The sequence below is a fragment of the Epinephelus lanceolatus genome, chromosome 14 (assembly GCF_041903045.1).
Source record: "Epinephelus lanceolatus isolate andai-2023 chromosome 14, ASM4190304v1, whole genome shotgun sequence".
NCBI classification, from domain to species: domain Eukaryota; kingdom Metazoa; phylum Chordata; class Actinopteri; order Perciformes; family Serranidae; genus Epinephelus; species Epinephelus lanceolatus.
Window position 1 is genome coordinate 30277186 of NC_135747.1, and position 20486 is coordinate 30297671.

The 20486-nt window shown below is 41.7% G+C and overlaps 1 protein-coding gene across 2 annotated transcripts in view; it reads right to left on the reverse strand.

Moving 5' to 3' along the window:
* The window catches only part of dcbld2 (discoidin, CUB and LCCL domain containing 2), a 25495-nt gene extending 15632 nt beyond the window's left edge, over positions 1 to 9863 (reverse strand). The window contains exons 1-3 of one of the 2 annotated variants that reach the window (XM_033617530.2): positions 9508 to 9863; positions 5321 to 5545; positions 2542 to 2679 (exon numbers count right to left, since the gene is read on the reverse strand). In XM_033617530.2, the coding sequence (XP_033473421.1) occupies positions 2542 to 2679; positions 5321 to 5545; positions 9508 to 9610 (466 nt within the window). In that variant the 5' untranslated portion in view covers positions 9611 to 9863. The remainder of the gene's footprint in view (positions 1 to 2541; positions 2680 to 5320; positions 5546 to 9507) is intronic. The other variant, XM_033617531.2, reaches the window with a different exon arrangement.
* Positions 9864 to 20486: the final 10623 nt, after the last annotated feature.

The window sequence follows — 20486 nt, forward strand, 5'->3', positions numbered from 1 at the left end:
ACAAAATATCACTATTTCTCTCGATTACTCTCACTTCTTCTTGCCTCTTGTTCCTGTTCCTCAAATCCAGTATGTCTTCATGCTCTCTTCATTCTCCTCTGTCCCTCTCTACTCTCATTTACCAGCCAGACTCCACTGAAAAAGTCACAACTAAAACCACAAGTACAGCAACAACTAGAAGGGCACTCGGGAAATGCCCTTTCTTACAATGTTAATGGAAGAGAAAAATAATTTGTGAATCCGCCCTGTGATTCAGATCCGCTCCGAAATTAAATGGGTTCTTCCTTGACCCATGCTACACCCCTCTACCAAGTTTCACGACAATCGAGCCAGTAGTTTTTTTTTTTAAACCTGCTGACAAACAAACCAAACTTGAAAACGGAATTTCCTTGGCCGAGGTCATAAAACATCAATTCACATTTTGCACTTAGACATGAAGGGCTGTAAAACTGCAATGTCACAAACCCCGCCTCACATACATGGACGGTTGAGTGGTGGTTATATAAACACATCAGCTGGTGCCACCCGTCTGTATTCAATACCGTCTGTTCACTCATTAAAGGGCTGACAAAACAATAATTTGAGACAATAATCGATGCCCACTCACATGATGACCCTGCACACTGCAGCTGGACTTTCAGATTTTGGCTGATCAGAAAATACCACTCACAGCAGAGATGCTCTTCATCTCCTCCGTGTGTTTAGATACACTGTTTAATGGTGAGCAAACACCACCTCATAAATGCTCCTCATTTGGCTGCGAGCACAGGTATCGCCAAGCTGCAGACACCGCTTTCCATTCAGCTCGAGTCATCTTTAACTGATGCTCTATTTTTTCTTTTTATGAGCTGCAGACACTGTTTGCCAACAGGATAATTGGAAATCTATATCATCTGGTACTATACGTTTGTCCTGACATGCAAGAACACCCAACAAAACAAATTCACTAAAGAGAAGATACAAAAGCATTTACTATAAGACATCACGTTGTGTTTCCTGAAATGTGGGTCAGAGATCCTCTGGGGTCAAAACAGACCAACGGAAAATAAACTTAAAGGTCCAGTGTGCAGGATTTAGGGGGACATACTGACAGAGAATGAATATAATATAATAAATATGTTTTCTTTAGTGTATAATCACCTGAAAATAAGAAATCGTTGTGTTTTCGTTACCTTAGAATGAGCCGTTATATCTACATAGGGAGTAGATCCTCCTCTATGCAGTGCACCATGTTGCACCACCATGTTTCTACAGTAGCCCAGAATGGACAAACCAAACACTGGGCCATTCCTGTTTTCACAACAGCAACTGTAGTTAAAAGCCCCTCCGCAACGAGCAAAAAAGTGTTGGAAAAATACTGATTTTTAACATGAAAGTGCTTCAGTGTTTCCCCTAGTTTAAATCAACAGGTCAGTTTGTTTTGGAAAGAAAGGGGCCTCTTCGGATAATTCGGCTTACAATAAAAACTCCTGAACGTCTGGATCATAAGATGTCAGAGAAAAAAGGTGAACACACATTAGCAGAGCAGGGCTAGTGGCCAAATAGTGCTGGACAAACGTTGATTATTAAGTATTTTTACCATTTTAAATCACCGGTAACAAAGGAAGAACATGACATAGGAAGGCTGCATCCAAATGTCCACTGTCTAGACTTACAGACTTCAGTCGTACGTACTGTGACAACTTAACCATCATCATGTAAAATCTATGAGGGCAGAGACCGCAAGCTTCTGATGGACAGCCATCAAGACTGTTTTACTCGTTGCCATGGAAACATTTGAGCGACAATTATAGTCATTATAATTGCTGTCACATTCTGCCTGCTCATCTGTCCCTGCAGATGACAAGATGTAAATCTCATATTGTTTTGTGAATGAACAAAATCAATAACTTATAGACTGCAGACATTCATATACAGCGATGATGGAAATAAGGACTCTGGAAGTCTGATTAAAGTTAGTTTCAGGCCCCTTGTTGACTGGATGAATTGTGGATTTAACGACCCCAAGCAATCCCAGACTTCCTGGGAACGCACCGGCAAAGTCCACGAGTCTACAAGGGTGGTGAAGTCCGAACATTTGGATTCAAGCCCAACACACCTCTGCTGATAATTCAGCTCCCGTTAAAAACCTCCTGAAGAATGAACACTGAAGGAATCCTAACCAGGAGCTCATGCTTGGCACATGGGAGAAGTTTTAGCTAGTTGCAATCTCAAATCCTCACCACTACACACTGCTCCTTTAAACCTAACATGCACCACAGGATGAAACATGGCTGCAGGAAGTATGAACCTTCAGAAAACCCCACTGTGCACAGTGGTCAAACTACAAAGACGACCTTTTTAACTGAATACAAAGATGACGTATGGAGTGACAAAACTATGGACCTGCTGCAGAATGAAACACACACACACACACACACACAGTCTCTAAGCAACTCTTCACCAAGAGCCAAAACAGAAACATAAACAAGCCTGACTGACGACCCACAGACAATGAACACATGACGGGCAGACAGGTACACTGAGCTGAGATCTTGTTACCTGTGTGTTCGGTGGTGGAGTAAGACAGGTAGAATCCATGTCCGGTGTGGTGGGTCCCACTCATGAACTGGACAGTGACCTGGTTGCCAGTGGACTCAATCAGCTCTTTGACCTTCAGACCCAAACCGCAGTACTTCACTGTGAGACAGCACAGGGTGACACACAGGAGGGACGGGACAAAGAGGGACTGTTTAGTTACACAAGACGGTTTCATTTATGCAACGACAAATAACCAGGATAAATTAGATACTAGAGCAGAAAGAATTCGTATTTGATGGCTATACATCTCTAATACATTTCATTTATAGGTGCCTTTCACAACACTCAAGGTCACCTTACAGGCAAAGACAGAGAAAATAACAACAGATTGAAAAAGTCAACGAGATAAGGAATAAAGCAACATTAAAATAAATTATGAAATTCTGTGTAAATAGTGCATGTGTGTGACTAGACGGACAGGAGTCAGACTGAAAAGGCTATTTGAAAGAAATGAGTTTTGAGGCAGGATGTGAAAGTGGAAAAAGAGTCGATGCTACGAATGTCCAGTGGGAGGGAGTTCTAGAGACGGGGGGCAGAGTGGCTGAAGGCTCTAGACCCCATGGTGGTCAGGTGGGCTGGCAGGACAGTGAGGTAGATGAAGGAGGAAGACCTGAGAGTTTGATTTACTCAAATCCCCTCAGACAGAGTCATAGTGATGTGAGATTTCCCCTGCAGAAATCCAATCAAGCATTTCCCCCAATTTATTTAAGCAGATCTCTTCTAACCGTTTATACAGCACCATAAAAATCAAGCAACGGCCGGTTTAATTCATCGTCCACAGCTTGTTTTGTTAAAACTGTGTGTCCACAGGTCTAATATTTAGCTTAATTTCCATTAGTAGCACCTCTCATTGGAAGTGTGTCCTGCAGCTCTCTGCCATGAGACTGATTCTGACTGTGGGCTTCATCATGTGGCTGACATCTTTCACTGCCTTTACATGCACTTGAGTAACCTGGTTTCGTCGGCTTGATTTCTTAATCATCATGTAAACAAACACTCTGGACAGAGAGAGTGTCACAGTGGAGGCAGTGTGAGTGGGTGAAAGTAGAGATTCTTTTTGCCCACATCCTCCTCTACGGTAAAATACTCTAAGAGACGGGATAAAAATCAATTTGGTGAATTTAAAAATGCACAGTCTGACTAATGCTGGAGATTAAATTACAATAATAATACTCCTCATTGAAGTCTGCTTCCACGGGCGACTTGTAAAGATCTGTTAAGTATCTCCTCAGGCTGCAATGTGATATATCTTTAATGAGGTTTGAAATATTCCAACCTTGGTTTAAAAACACGGCAAAGGTCACTGAGAAGTCTGATCACTGACCAGCTGTGTGTAGCAGTAGGTTTCACAGGAATATGAAAAACAAGTAATAGTAAAACGTCCTCAAACACAGACAGTGAAGAAGCTTATTAGATGTATACAGCTTGGGAGAGGGCTGCAAGAACCAGTTTGTATGACATGTCCAACCTTGTCGAATGGCAAGAATGTTTAAAGACCAACTCAAGGTGGACGTCACAGTTACGTGACAGCAGTTGCGCTCGCATCGTGGCGGCAGAAAAACAGCGGAGACATAAAAATGTCTTGTTGTGCTGTTGGATGTGAGAACAGTAATCCAAAAAAAGATAGCCTTCATTTATATAGGAAACCATCGACAAAGACAGCGTCTGAAGCTAAACGAAGACCCTCATGGTTGCTAGAATTTGATGTAAACAAAAATAGGCCTATAGCCTGGTATACCCTGTGCGATTTTGGGCTGTCCCAGACGAAAGATGACCATCATGAAAGAAACATGGCGCTATCTTGGGTCGTGGCTCTTAAACAGTGGTACATCGCACAGTGAGAAAGGCTCAAAGATGGCCGCTCGTTCTCACGGTCTTGCAATCAAAAACAGCCTGGGATAAAGTTCTGACAGTGTAAGAAATTTGGGATGACCATCTCACTGTGTGACTGCTGTTACGACCAACGTCTACAAACCAACCAATGGAAGTGCAGAATGAAATGATGCTCTGAAGCTAAACCCAAACAAACAGATGGATAGCAGCTCGCCATGGAGGCAAAACGCGCTAAAAGAAATGTGTGGGATTCCAGCAAAGAGGTAAACCACATGCAGTTGTGCCTGTATGATGTGTCCTCCAGCTCTTATCATGATCACGTAAAAACCAATGAAGCACAGAAGGAAATGGCGGCGGAGGTGCTGCTGCCAGGTGAGCAACCTAGCAGACACACCGCAGTATATAGTACCCACAGAAGTTTAGGTTATTTATTAAAGTGACCCTCTGTGTTGTGCTTCACACTTGGAGAAGTAATAACCCGTGCAGTGTCCTTGCACACTTAGTTTGGGAAGCTATTGCATCGTATGTCGTAGCCTACGATTCAGTGGGCGCTGTCATCACACAGTCTGCATACATCAAATTTGATGTTGTACCCAAGTTTATTAGATCCATGTCGCACAGTGTAGCATGCAGTTAGCTTATAAGATTGCTTAAATCTCAGAGTCTGTAGGAGGCTTTACACACACTTCTCTACTGAAAAGAAAGTCATCCTATAGACAGCTGCGACTTGTTTTTGTTCTACATGTGACAAGTGAGAAATATTTGCATAAGGAATGAAAAAAGTGTGTGACTGTCAGATTGTTGGTTTTGGAAAGATACAGATAACACAGGATAGGTGAGGAGAAAAGGTCACTGTCAGTTGTGTACTCGGTTCAAGTCCAGCTCAGTATCCGTTCGTCACTCTCACCAATCTCACTCCTATCGGGTCCGATGCCGTTGTAGAGGCGGAGGTAGTTGACCTGGCAGTCGCTGTCTTCTATGTCCAGCTCGGCGAAGCGGAAGTGGATCCTCTTGCCGCGGGGCACGCCGATCTCCCACTCACACACCGTGTTGTTCGGGTATGTCCCCGGGTAACCCAGAGAGGACAGAGTCCCACTGCTGGGGCCAAGTACACTGGGGCCACAGCCATCACCTGCAGGGCAACACAAACACACAGATTCAGAAAACAAAAGCACAGACAGGGTGGAGGTGGGAAAGACAAGCCTGAAGAGTTTTGTTTAGCTCAAGAATCATAAGACAAATAACTAATACGGCTCATTCAAATGCAGTGTGTCAGCATATCAAAGGGTTTAAGTGTGTGGAGCTATTCTTTATTTTTCTTCAAGGGTAAGTTTAGTATTTTTAAACCTGGACCTTATTTTCCCATGTCTCTGTGTCTAAGTGACTAATGGGCACAACAGTTTTTGAAAGTGGTCCAATATTGAGCAACCAGGTTGCAACATAACCACTGTGGGCATTTGTGAACCGTCAATTTCCTTCCACTAAAAATGCTTGTTTTAGACTGACAGGCTCAGATTGTTGTAAGCGTCTGACAACATTATTGAAAGGTTCCCTACAGAGATAAATATTTGTTGTTAAGGAGTAAGATCCTTTTTGTTTAAACAACCCAAAAATCAGTACAGGCAAAGCCACTGGAGTTCCTTCAAAGCAACAGTAATTCTAGTGTGGATAGACCCAGCGTATTTTCACATCTAACTGGGTGAATTAAAGGATTATTTTAAACCAGAGTTGATGATTGTTGGAGCAGTTTTGTTTCTGTTGATTTTGAATGAAGTGTGCTTTAGGATGAAAACATTACTGTTTATTTAAATGGAGTCTGCCGTACAATTTCGGGTCTGTTTCTGGTTAAACAAAAAGAATCTTAGGCCCCGATCACACAGGAAAGCAGTGTGTGATCGATAAAAAACGGCAGTGCGGTGTGCCTTGCGATTTGCAGGTTGCAAAATGGGGGCACACTGTGGTGCAGTGAGGCACACTGCAGTGATCACTGATTGGCCTATTAAGATAAATAATCATTGAAGTCGTTTAATTAACAAAAATGTCATGTATTCTCGAGTTCCAGCTTTTCTAATGTAAGAAATTTCAGATTTACTTTGTCTTGTGATGGTGAACTGAATATCTTTGGGTAAACCGGACAAAAAACAGGACTTAAGCTGGGCTGCAACTTTCATTATTGATTAATCTGCAAGTTATTTTCTCTAATAATTGTTTTGTCAATAAAATGTCGGAAATAGTGAAGCATGCCATGTATAATTTCCAAGAGCCCAAGGTGATGTCTTCACAGGGTTCCCAAATATTCATGGACAAAATTTCAAAACCTTTTTCATATTTTTTTTTTTTCCTCTTGTCCCACTTGGCTGGTATTTCTCAAATATACAGTGGTAAACAAAATGCTATCACACACACAGCAATGTAACCTTAACAGCTACAAAAAGTAAATTTGCCGTAATGAAAAGTACTGTGACGCTTTAATTACATAAAACAAAATTCCATGACTTTTACAAAAGTTTCAATGATTTTTACTCATTTCAGGACTTTTCCAGGGCTGGATAATGTGATTGCGAAATTCTATGACTTCCAGGTTTTCCAATGACCATGGGAACGCTGTCTTTAAATGGTATTATTTATCTGACTAACAGTTTAAAAATCCAAAGATATTCAGTTTATTATCATGTGTGACAAAGAAAAATAGGGATGCAAAATAATATCAGCACATTTAGAATCAGCCAACATGCTTTTTCTCATTTTGCACAATGAATGAATATTACATACATTAAAAACATTGTATTTCATGTCTCTATCAGCTGGTGGGCCATAACAATAAGAGTATGCCTGCATAATATGATGTTAATGTCCACTACAGATGAGACTTGATGATCTTGATGATGACTTGGTAGGGAAAAAGTGGATATATATCAATATCAGTATTGGTTATTGGTCAAATAAGTTGTTATATATCGACATATCAGATATCAGTGAAAAATCCAATACCGTGCATCCCCACAGAAAAGCATCAAATTCTCACATTTAGGAACCAGGCAACCGGCAAATGTTTAGGCTTCTTTGCTTAAAACAATGATTGAAACGATTTTGCAATGATCAAAATAGTCACCAATGAATTTTCTGTCAATCAACTTATGGCAGTGGTTCTCAAATAGTGTGCCTCGGTTGATGCCAATCCAGGTGTGCCGTGGGATTTTGTGATAACCACACATTATTATTGCAATATTCAACTGGGCCTAAACAAAAAGTTATGAATGAATTTTAATTAACTATATCAGTATGTCGTGTGCTCCCATTTCCTAATAAAGAGGCAAACTCTAGCTAAAAAATGTAATTTAATGTAAAAAACCTTCACAGGGGACCTATTTGTCACCGGGAATTCTAACTGTGTGACACATCAGAAGCCCTGATTGGCAGTCAGTGTGAGGGATGATAACATTTAAATGGACAAAGCTGTGAGTGTGACAATGGATCGCTTTATTGTACGGAGCAAATTGGAACAAAGCATCAGCGAAGACGACCTACCACCGAAACAGAAGACAGTATCACAAAAGCTACCTGTCTTATTTGTGTTATTGTTGAGTGATAACAAACGTTATAGAGGCTATTGTGCACAAATATAATTACAGGTGTGCCTTGATATTGTGGCCCTTTGGAGTGCCTTAGGCACAAACATTTTGAAAACCACTGACTCATCAGTTAATAGACAAATCGTTGCAGCTCTAATTTGTTTGCAGCGGGAAGTTTACTGACCAAACAATCAATGGAGAAAATAGTTGCAGCCCTGCTCTGAATAAAAGCCAAATCAATGTGATGTCTTTGGGTTTTATAGACAATAAAAACTTTTGGCTGTGCTGCAGAGACAATAAACCGACTACAAACATTAAATTTAAGAAGCAGCTGTCTGATTTTATGTTTTGGCACTTGAACACCACATAGTTAAAATTTAAGATGATTCAACTCATCTTAAATTCAATTTTTAAAAACAATGACCTCAGATTTTTTTAAAGGATGAATTTGTTTTTGTGTCCTCCGAGCTGTCAGAAAGCAGAGACACATTGTGTGTGTGCTGATGCTGAGGACTCATGTCTCTGAGATAACACTCAGTCACGCTTCATGGTGCTAAGTGGATGTTCTGTGCGGCCTGGAGTTATGTAAGAGCCTCTCAGTGGACACTATCCAGATGAACAGGACAAAAACAAAGCTGCTCCCCTCAACTCTGACTCACAAGTGCTGAACAACTGCATGGCATTCAGCAGGAGTTCAGATTACCTTCCTGGAGTTAATGCTCACAAACACACCAGAATACAACTTATATCCATCTTAATGTTTTCATCAGAACAAGGTGCTTCACGTGGAAATATTCAGTAATAATTCATTTGCAATTTAGAGTTATGACAAACTGTGTCCACGTGTTTACAGTCATACCCCCACTGCTACCCACCCCCAACTCTGACCACCTGAGGCTGGCTGTGGGCTTTAAAAACCTACTTAATATTCATGTTTAAGTACAATATGGTGTAAAGTAAATAGTCAACATGTAAGGCAGACTGAGCTTGATGTGATTGTAGCAGGAAGTCACGGTGAATTTCAAAAAATGGGCTACCTGGAGCAAGAAACAAGGCCACAAGCTCCTGTGTAGAGGTGTTAAACCCAGGCTCCGTTACAAAAACACTTAATTTAAAGGTGAATAACGTTTTTGGGAAACTCAAGTCTGTGATAGGCAGTGGGTTTAAGCTTTTAATTAAACAGTTAAAGCCTCACTTTAATTCGGCTTGCAACAGATCTACCCAGCAGCCGTTATTCCCCCACAATCTCAGTTTTTTTCAGAACCGGTTTGCCTGGTTTTACTACACCCGTGTTTCACCATGACGGGCGGCGGCAAGCGGTGTAAACCAGGCGGAACTCCACGTACACACGGCCATGTAAGGTTGGTGTTAAGGTTGGAGGACAATAACAGTGCACCGCTCATCTCTAAACACCTAAAAACCCCCGTGTTCACACTCTTTAAACCCCCCAGCATGGCCGCATGTGGCCGCGGTTGTCCCCCCTCGGCTGCTCCAGTTGTCACCGCAGCTGTGTGGCACCAACCTTTCTGTGCTCCGCAGCCCTCCGTGGTGAGGATGATGAGAATCGACAGGACGAGAACCCCGGCCCCTGTCGGTCCCCTGCCCACCATTACCGCTCTGCCCATAGCAGCCTGCAGTCTGAATGCATAATGCTCGCTTCTGGACCGGCTGCACCGCTTCAACCTGGACCGGGAGGTGGGGAGAGACCCAGAAACTGATCCTCGAGAGCGGGTCCGCGTGTGGTTTTCCTGGCGAGGATGACTTTAGCTTGTCGTTTTAACAATCCAGTGGTTAGCGACACTCTCACTATGGAGGTAACTGCTCCACACACACATACACACATCCAGGCTGTGGAGCTACTTCCTCCACCGAGGCTCCTCCTCCTCATCTGGGACTGGGATACCCGAGTCCCCCAAGTGGTCTGATCCCAGATCCACTAACACACCCCCTTCAAGGAGCCAGTCTCTAATACTTGTTGTAATATTATGATAGGATAGGATAGGATAATTTCTTATTTATCATATTTTTTTTATTTTGGAAATTAAATTATTATTATTACTACTAGATTTATTTATTTATTTTTCCTAATTTATTATTGATATTTTTAATGTATTATTTAAATATTATTATTAGTAGTAGTACCAGTAATAGTATTTTTTTCTTTTTTTAATTTATTTTTCTTTTTTATTATTTTATTTATTTATTTCCCTCTTCATCCTTTCATCTGTCAACCTGTACAGTATAAACACACAGTCTGTGTGACACAGACACTAACACACGTACACGTAACACACATGACAGCCAACACAACACATCCCCTTATCTCCTGACAACAATTAATTTACTGACCTGTATTCACTTTTATATTCACTGTCTTTGTTGTTTTGTTAGTATTTTGTATTGTCTTGCAATAAAATAATAATAAATAAAGGTTTGTAAACAACTGCAAACATATAAAAACTTCTGACAGAAGACCCTATACCTCCAGTTTTATACCCATCTCTATACATGAATAGTAACCTACAATCGGACTTGAATCTTGAATTGCTAGACATAAGTAAAAAAAATGTTCTTTACTTATCAGAGGAGAGGAGAGTGGCTGTGGTATGATGTATTTTATTCATTTATTTGTATTTTACCCACACCTACGCTACAGATATATGTATTTTTGCAGTTTATTCATCGCTCATAAATTGGAGGATTAAACCCATCAATACCTTGCGCCCCTATTTGTATGAATAAATAAATGAACTTTATTTATATAGCACCTTTCATGCACAAAGTGCTTTACACTTCAGCTACAGAGACCAACAGCAAAGAAATAAAACCATGCAATTATACAACCTTCATTCAAGGAGAAATGGGAAGAATACATTTATTATTCAATCAATTAATTAATCAAATTGTAAGAGATACATATTAAAAATATTAAAAAAATTTAGCTGCTAGTTAAAGACTATATTAAAAAGATATGTTCTGAGTTGTTTAAAACTTTCCACTGAGCCAGCAAGTCTAATATTTTAAGGCAGAGACAGGGTGTTCCATATTTTTGGGGCGTAGTAGCTAAAAGAAGCATCAGTTAATAGATAAAGAAACACCCATCCCTTTCATATTTAGTGACGTGTACATGTATAATATAATATGTACATATATATACCTGAAACCAGAATATTATGGTGAAATGATGAATGAATAAAGCAAATTCATATCTTTTGAACATCAATTTCGAAAAAATTAATTAGGTTCTGAAGGGTTCAGTTAATTTCTTTATTGTACACAAAGCTAGCTGGTGTGAGGAGCAGTAAAAGTCTGCAATCACTGACAGGCTGCAGTCACACTGGAACAGAGTTTATGGTCACAAGTCCCTTGTATTGACAGAGCTTGCTGGTCCTCCTCTTACTGGTGTAAGATTCTGAAGTTAACAGTCACATATTAGATACACTCATGTCCTGGGAGCTCTACAGAGAAAGATTTGGGGCTCTAGTTTCGCAGACCGGGCGAGGCGATGGCGCAGGCGGATTTTGCAAGTTTGGCACACCGTGTGCCTGGCGCAGCTACTCCTCTTTCCCACCTCCGTCCCTCCTACATGCGCAAGTCGGAAAGAGGGAGGAGAGAAGGCGTGGAGTGGGTTTTACACACATCACACCAATCAAATGAGCCCCTCTCCTCGCCCTTCAATGCGCCGCGCGAAGGCGTAATGAGAGTTTACTCGATTTGCCATGGCGGAAGAGAGCAGCAGCGTCAGACGGCCAAACTTCTCCCAGGAGGAAACTGATGTTTTGGTCCGGGAGGTCCAAGCTCGCAGTGTCCGAATATACGGAACTGCGAGCAGACCTCCATGGGCTGATGATGCAAAGGTAGCCTGGGAGGAGGTCACCACAATTGTAAATCAATGTTGCGTTTCTCTCGTGCACTTTTCTTTTGACTTTTCTAAGATGACAGATGCTGAATATATACTCCCTATCTGATGCTGTGGCTGTTTGTGGTTGGCTGAGAAGGATGTGAACTCATTAGTTTGCAGCTGTGTTAATCAAATCAGGTTGGGTTTCCATTACGTGTGCCAAACGTGCCAAACGGTGCCAATCCCCTTTGATCTGACATCAGGGGACGGGACAGTCGATATAGAGATACATTTATGTGCTGATTGCAGATAGTTGCATTGAATAGTGGTTTTGTGTCTATTTATTGCATCGTTAATGTGCCTGATATTCTGGAAACCTGCCTGTGAGGTTTTGGTGACGTGTGTGCACTGTCCGCCCGTCAGCCAAACTTCGGCTTACACCGAATGCGCTCGGCCTGCGCTGACAGTAGACCTGGTTTCAGCTGGCGAGCTTTTAGCACACCTTCGGCGAAGCCTTTTGGCACGAAACTGTCACTGCGCCAAGCTGCATCTGTCAACACCTCCCCCTGCTGCGCCGCCACACCCATCTCAGCGCACCTCGGTCTGCCAAACTACCAAACTGAGCACGCCTCGGGTTGCGCTGCTCGAAACTAGCTCTGCGCGGGGTTCGCCACCCTGCGCTGCGCCAGGAAACTAGAGCCCTTGATGTTAATTTCAAAACTTGCAACTGAACATTTCTACTCAGCTCTCCTTCACAGCTCCTCAAAACACACTACAAAGCTCTTTCTTTCTTTCTTTATGTCAATTTTATTTCTCCAGCCAAATGTCACATATCACATGTCACAATTTGCCTCAGAGGGCTTTACACCATACGACATCCCTCTGTCCTTGGACCCTCACAGCGGATGAGGAAAAACTGCCCAAAAAATCCCCTTTAACGGGGAAAAAAATGGGAGAAACCTCAGGAAGAGCAACTGAGGAGGGATCCCTCTTCCAGGACGGACAGACAAGCAATAAATGTCGTGTGTAGCCACGACCCAAGGGAACCTGTGAGACAATGGAGAAGCTGAGTTAGTAATATGCAGTACACATGAATGTTAGCAAATGAAAAACCAGAGAAAGAGAGAAGGAGACAAGAGGCTCAGTGTATCATAGGAACTAGGCCTATATCAGCATAACTAGGGGCTGGTCCAAGGCAAGCCTGAGCCATGCTATGGGTACCATTGCCGAGGGTCCTGTCTCCTAGTTTCAGATGGGGTTCCATCGTCGAGGTCCGGTCTTCTGCTTCCGCTGGGGTTCCATCGACGAGGTCTGGTCTTCTGCTTCCGCTGGGGTTCCATCGACGAGGTCTGGTCTTCAGCTTCCGCTGGGGTTCCATCGACGAGGTCCAGTCTTCAGCTTCCGCTGGGGTTCCATCGACGAGGTCCGGTCTTCAGCTTCCGCTGGGGTTCCATCGACGAGGTCTGGTCTTCAGCTTCCGCTGGGGTCCCATAGCCCAGGGGCTGGTCTTTGAACACCGAGGGTCCTGTTTCAGAGTTCTTCTTGGGTCCTGTCTATGTGACCATCTGTCTGCCCAGCCTCCACAGGTGCTCTGCCCGCTTAACCAGCTTCCTGACTTCTGATCAGATGACCATGGAGAGTGTAGGTCAAGTCGTGGCTGCTGCTGCAGCAGGTGAAAGGGCTGTATATTTAATCTGGCCCTCTTCCTCTCACAACCTGACCCCTCATAGTCCTCACAGTCATCACGTTGACACATCTTCCCCTTCACTGGTGTTGAGATGCACCTCCGTGTACAACTGCTGCTGCTTGAGGCAGATGAACCTGCATGGCTTCTCCTGAACCTCTTCCTGTCATCATCTGACCTTCTATAGTAGTCAGAATCCAACTGACGGTGCCTCAGATCTTCATCATCAGTCTTTCTCTTCATCCCTGGCCTGATGCAACCCTGCGTCAGACTGCTGCTGCAGGGTTGTTCATTGGTGTGTGGATGGAGAGGCTGGGCTCGGGGGCTCCTCACAGCAGTGCTAGGCTGGATGTCATTGCGAGAATCCCGGCTGCGGCTGGAGTTGGATGGACCTGCATCGTTGTCTCTGTAATTTGATAAATAGGAGGTTGAAAAGATTGGCAACACTAACAGACGTCAAACTGATACAAAAACTTCTACAAACGTAAGACAAACGTCTTCAGTTCTTCTTTGTAAACTGACTGATAATGATGTGACTGATTTAGGTGAACCTACCTGTGCCATCCAGTCTTGACTCTTTTGTATGGATGACAGGATTCATCTTGATCATAAACCTTTCTCTTCATCCCTGACTTTACTGGATCACTGGTCTGGCTCAGGCAGCTCCTCTCACCAGAACAACTAGGAGGGTTCTGCTGGACACGGTGGCCACTACTGGAGGTGGGCTGCTTCTGAGATCCACTCAGAGATGGAGGTGAAGAAGCTCGAGTCTTCTTTTGACAGACGGCCATCATTTGAAGATAAGACTGAACACTACAAGACAAGAAATCATTAGCTAACTTAGCCAAATGTTTACACAAACACAATCAGATAAAGTAAGATAGATGAGATAAATCATCATCTTCTGCACATACTGTAGCAATAAAAGTGCAAGTTGGAATTAATAATGCTCAATAACTCGTATGTTAAAATGAATGAAATCACAGCTTTGACTTACTGGGCGCTGTTGGCTTTCATGTTGATTATGTGGCACATGCTGATGAAATGATGCTTCAGCACCTGATGGGGTGTAATCCTCTCGGAGGCATCGAGATGAAGCATTCTTTTCAGCATGTCCATAAAAATCTTCAAGTCATTTAATTCTGCAACCTTGTCTGCAGAATTTTTCGAACTGATTGTCCGAATCTGGAACATGAATAAACAAAGAAACAGAGGTCAGGGGTGTCTTCACTCACCTCCAGGAGTAAATAAAAACTCCTCCTGAAGATATTTGAGTGTATTCTGTGTATGCTTCAGAAAGAAAAGTACATATTTAAGTTTTACAGTGAATAATCAGAAAGAACACCTACATTCAGGAGGTCGTTCAGGGACTTAAGCTTCACCCTTCTGGACTCCACCGACATGACCCCCGTCTCTGCGTGGTACTGTTCTGGTGTCTGAAAAGACAGTGTTACTGACATTGTGAGTCCAACAAACTTAGACATATTGAACCAAAGAATTTAAAGAAGACAGTAAAACTTTTTAAACCATCAGGTGGTTATGGGAATGGGAGTTTTGAATTACAACACACTCATATAATTAACCAGACTGTGTGGGGTGAAGTGACGGGTACCTTGAGTTTATAGAGACGGGTGGTGGAGTTGTTAAATTTCTCGAAGAAAAGTCCAGTCTTTTGCCCGAGGGTGAGCACGTTATCTGGAGGCCGACCCTGAGTTTCCACTATGTACCTCATCTGAAAATACAACACAACATCAAGTTACACAGGGAGTCCAGGTCAAAGACTTTGAATGACTTTAAAACTGATTCATTTCTATATTCATTTCTATAAATGACGGAGCAATCATTTCTCTCATGCTAACTTTTAGCAGCAAGAAAAGGGTTGAAAAATTATTAACAGTAAGATAAAATATAGATAGCCTTTTCAATTCATTCACAAGAAAATAAGATGATGCAGGTTACGTCAATACATTTTTAAGAGGAAAACTTTGAATAAGCTTCAATTAGTACTTACCATATCATATTCACTCCTGCCAGGGTAGAGTAGACATCCGAGGTACAGCGAGGCAGCCATGCAACCCAGAGACCACATATCTATGGTCTCTGTGAATGGAAGCCCCAGAATAACCTCCGGAGACCTGAAAGAGGACAAACAACCATGATCATTGTAGTCACAAAGTACAGTTTCCACCATTTTGATGGCCAGATCAAAACATGCAGATCAAACATAATTCAAGTAACTCACCTGTACGGGCGGGTCTGGATGTACGAGCCCACCCTGGCAGCTGACACATCACTGGCCAGGCCAAAGTCGATCACTTTGACTCTGTAAGGCTCCCGTGCGTGGTTAACTAGCATGATGTTCTCCAGCTTGAGGTCAGCGTGTATAATACCGACAGCCTTCAAGTGCTGGAGCGCGATGGCTAGCTGAAAGGTTATTAAAGACATTTATTTAATGATAAGGTCAACGATATTTCATCAGTTTTTACTTTTCAAGTGTTAGGGTTAGAAGGAAATGAAACAGGACATACCTGCTGGACAATCGGTCTAATCTCCTTCAGAAGGAGTGGTTGGAAATGTCTCTCCTTCATGAAGTCAAAAAGACTTTTGTTCAGATGTTCAAACATGAAACAGATGTGGTTTCAGCAGATGAAATCCTGGTGCCAATGAACGATGTTACATTCCTCTGGGTCCAGCCATCTCAGTTTCTTCAGGGCAGCCACCTGGGGATACGTGACAGGTCAGACAGATTTTATATTAGTTTGACCCACAGTAACAAGTCATTACAAAACTGTAGGTATTTTTCCAATACAGGTGATGGAACTGACGAACAAAGTATAGTCATTAAAATGGTACAAGTCAAAGGTTGAGGATAATGACCAGTTCCTTTGCCTACCTCATTATTTGCCTGCTTAATAAAAGGTTCCCGATTCTTCATCATTTTGATGGCTACAGTCTTTTTGTCCAACTTCCGCATGCACTTTGCAACCATCCCAAAGGCACCCTGCCCCAGGAAAGACTGCACTTGGTACTCAGATGATCTAGAGCTGAGCCAGTCTCCAATGGCGACCTGGTCATTTTTGGGGGGTTGAGCGGAGGACATGTTTGAAGCCATCAATGTCACACTTGCTGCTGGGAGGAAAGAAGCACAAGATGCCGACACAACATTAAGTCACAATGTAATGCTGTCAAATTAAAGGAATATGTCACCCACAAAATGACCATTTGGTCATCGTGTTGTATTACCTTGAATTTGTGATGAAAACTTTTTAACACATGCCTGCATGGAAAATGGCGTCAACTGATAAATCAATATGTTGTTTTTGTTTTTCAAGTTTTCATCACAAATTCACAGTATCACGACATGACTAACTTATTTACAAATGGACATTTTGTGGTTGAAGTATTCCTTTAACATATTTATCACAAAAATATAACTTTTGTTGTGAGAACAAACACACTATGGATACTTACATGAAGCAGTTGATGTCACTGTTGTAGTACTAGTAGTAGAAGTACTAGTAGTAGTAGTTGTTTGTATTAGTTTTTCCTCAAATATTATCAATAAATGTTTGAGAAAAAACAATAGCCCAAGAAACGTTTTGGTAGAGTCAACCCATCTCCTGACCTGTGCACTCTGTGTAGATTCAGGCCTATTTCAGAACTCAGCTCTGTCAAAGACATTCCGTACAGTGACATTCTAGATTTCTCAAACATCCTGCATGAACCCCCAAAAAAAAGTTGTTTTGATATGAATTGTATTACAAGACAAACCAAAGTGTCAGTAAAGTGAATCTGCATTAAACTCCGACAGTTAACTTATTTTAACAGCTTCAGATATACACATACAATAAAGATCTTTAATGTATTTAAAGGCCCCCAATAAACTCCAATTATCAATTTAAGGGTCTCCAATTTAACATATCCACAGTCCATAAACCTGAGAATTAATGTCAGCTGCCCTGAGAGCAGCAGACATGTCATTTGAATGTAGGTGCTAGAATGGCTACACATGTATTGAAACATTTCACAAATGCATGTATAACAAAGAAGGACTGTCCTATTCATAAACAGAGATATCAAAAATGTAACAAAAGGTAGTCCAAACTAAGAGTCCGAGGCACTCTGGGGTAGTGTAAAAATCCTTTAATAAAACAGGGATATCAACGCGTTTTGACCATACACGTCTTTATCAGGATATGAGCATACAGATTGCACACAGGTGTTTAAATCATGTCAAGCATATGTTGGAGATCATGTGATTAAGTCATATGACCAAATTGTCAGATCACGACAAGATAAAACAACAAAGTATGAAAGTATAAATCACAGCAGTAATCAATACACCATGTGACCAGTTTGTCTGAACGCGACAAGAAAAATAACAGAGCATTAATACATGAATCAAGACAATCATCAAAGTCATATGTCCAGACTGTCAGGATACGACAAGATCATGTCAGGAAATTGCAAGGAAAGGTAGGTAGCAATGCGTAAATCACAACAACCATCAAAATCATGTGACCAGGCTAACTGAATACGACAAGAGAAAGTAACAAAATATTAATGTATAGTTCACAGCAATCACCAAAATAATAGGACCGGACTGTCAAAATACAACAAACCATAAAAATAGGTGACAGCAGTCATCAAAAACATGTCAGGATATACAGTGCCCTCCAAAAGTATTGGAACAGTGAGGCCAATTCCTTTATTTTTGTTGTAGACTGAAAATATTTGGGTTTGACATCAAAAGATGAATATGGGACAAGAGATCAACGTTTCAGCTTTTATTTCCAGGTATTTACATCTGGATCTGATACACAACTTAGAAGATAGCACCTTTTGTTTGAACCCACCCATTTTTCATGACAGCAAAAGTATTGGAACATGTGACTGACAGGTGTGTTTTGTTGCCCAGGTGTCTCCCAATTACATTGATTATTCAAACAATAAATAGCACTGGATGTCTGAGCTCAGTTTCAGATTGGGTACGATAGGTTTTGCCTGTGCAGACTGCATTTAGAGGTGGAACCAACATGAAAACCAGAGAGCTGTCTATGGGTGAAAAAGAAGCAATTGTGAATCTGAGAGAAGATGGACAATCAATCAGAGCCATTGCACAAACATTGGCCATAGCCAGTACAACCATTTGGAATGTCCTGAAGAAGAAAAAAACCACTGGTGTACTAAGCAACAGACGTCGAACAGGTACACCAAGGAAAACATCAGCAGTTGATGACAGAAACATTGTGAGAGCTGTAAAGAAAGACCCTAAAACAACTGTTAGTGACATCAGCAACAACCTCCAGAGGGCAGGAGTGAAGGTATCACAATCTACTGTTCGCAGAAGACTTCATGAACAAAAGTACAGAGGCTACACCAGAAGATGCAAACCACTCATTAGCAAGAAGAATAGGAATAGGAGGCTCGAATTTGCCAAAAGGTACAGAGATGAGCCTCAAAAATTCTGGGAAAAAGTTTTATGGACTGATGAGACAAAGATTAACTTTTTCCAAAGTGATGGTAAGGTGAAAGTTTGGAGAAAGAAAGGATCTGCTCATGATCCCAAACATACAAGCTCATCTGTGAAACACGGTGGAGGTAATGTCATGGCTTGGGCTTGCATGGCTTCTTCTGGGACGGACTCTTTCATCTTCATTGATGATGTAACACATGATGGCAGCAGCAAAATGAACTCAGAAGTCTACAGAAACATTTTGTCTGCTAATTTAAAGAAAGATCCAACCAAACTGATTGGGAGATCCTTCATCATGCAGCAAGATAACGACCCAAAACACACTGCCAAAACAACAAAGGAGTTCATCAGGGGCAAGAAGTGGAAGGTTTTAGACTGGCCAAGTCAGTCTCCAGACTTAAACCCAACAGAGCATGCATTTTACCTGCTGAAGAGGAGACTGAAGGGAGTAACCCCCCAAAACAAACAACAACTGAAAGAGGCTGTGGTGAAAGCCTAGAAAAGCATCACAAAAGAAGAATGCAAAAGTTTGGTGATGTCAGTGGGTCACAGGCTTGATGCAGTTATTGAAAGCAAAGAATTTGCAACTAAATATTAAGTCTCATTCACTTTAATCTATTTTAAGTTTATATGTTCCAATACTTTTGCTCACCTAAAAATTTTGTGTTCCATTACAAATAATGCTATCTTCTAAGTTGTGTATCAGATCCAGATGTAAATACCTGGAAATAAAAGCTGAAATGTTGATCTCTTGTCTCATATTCATCTTTTGATGTCAAACCCAAATGTTTTCAGTCTACAACAAAAGTAAACGAATTGGACTGACTGTTCCAATACTTTTGGAGGGCACTGTAGCTAGAAAAAATAGATAAGCAACATATAATCATAACAAGCAACAGAATCATGTGACCAGACTGTCAATATACCACAAGAAAAAATAACAAAACATTAATGTATAGATCACAGCAATCACCAAAGTAATGGGATCAGACTGTCAGGATACGACAAGACACTAGTGTTTAAATCAGTCATCATCAAAAACATGTGACCAAATACTAGGGCTGGGCGGTATGGCCTAAAGTCAGTATCACTGTATTATTTTTGGGGGGATGCGGTGACGGTATGATATTCTCTCTTTTTTTTACACCTTAAATAAAACAATTTCAAAAGCCATACAAGTCTAGGATGCAAACTATTTATCATCAGAAGTAAAACAGTTGCTAATCCATCTATTATTGTGTATAAAATGTTATTTAGTATGTAAACGTTGGAGGGAAGAGGAAAGGGCCGGCGGCTCCCGGGCCCCCATCTACCGCGGGCCTGGATTTGGGGCAATCAGCCAGGCCACCTCCATCATGTAGCGAGGCCCTGTTCGACCGCCATAGCCGGAGTACTGCGGTATGAAGGTAACCGCGAATACCGCCCAGCCCTACAAAATACTGATGTGTAAATCATCATAAAATAGTCATCAAAAATGACGTACACAGCAGAATGACAAAG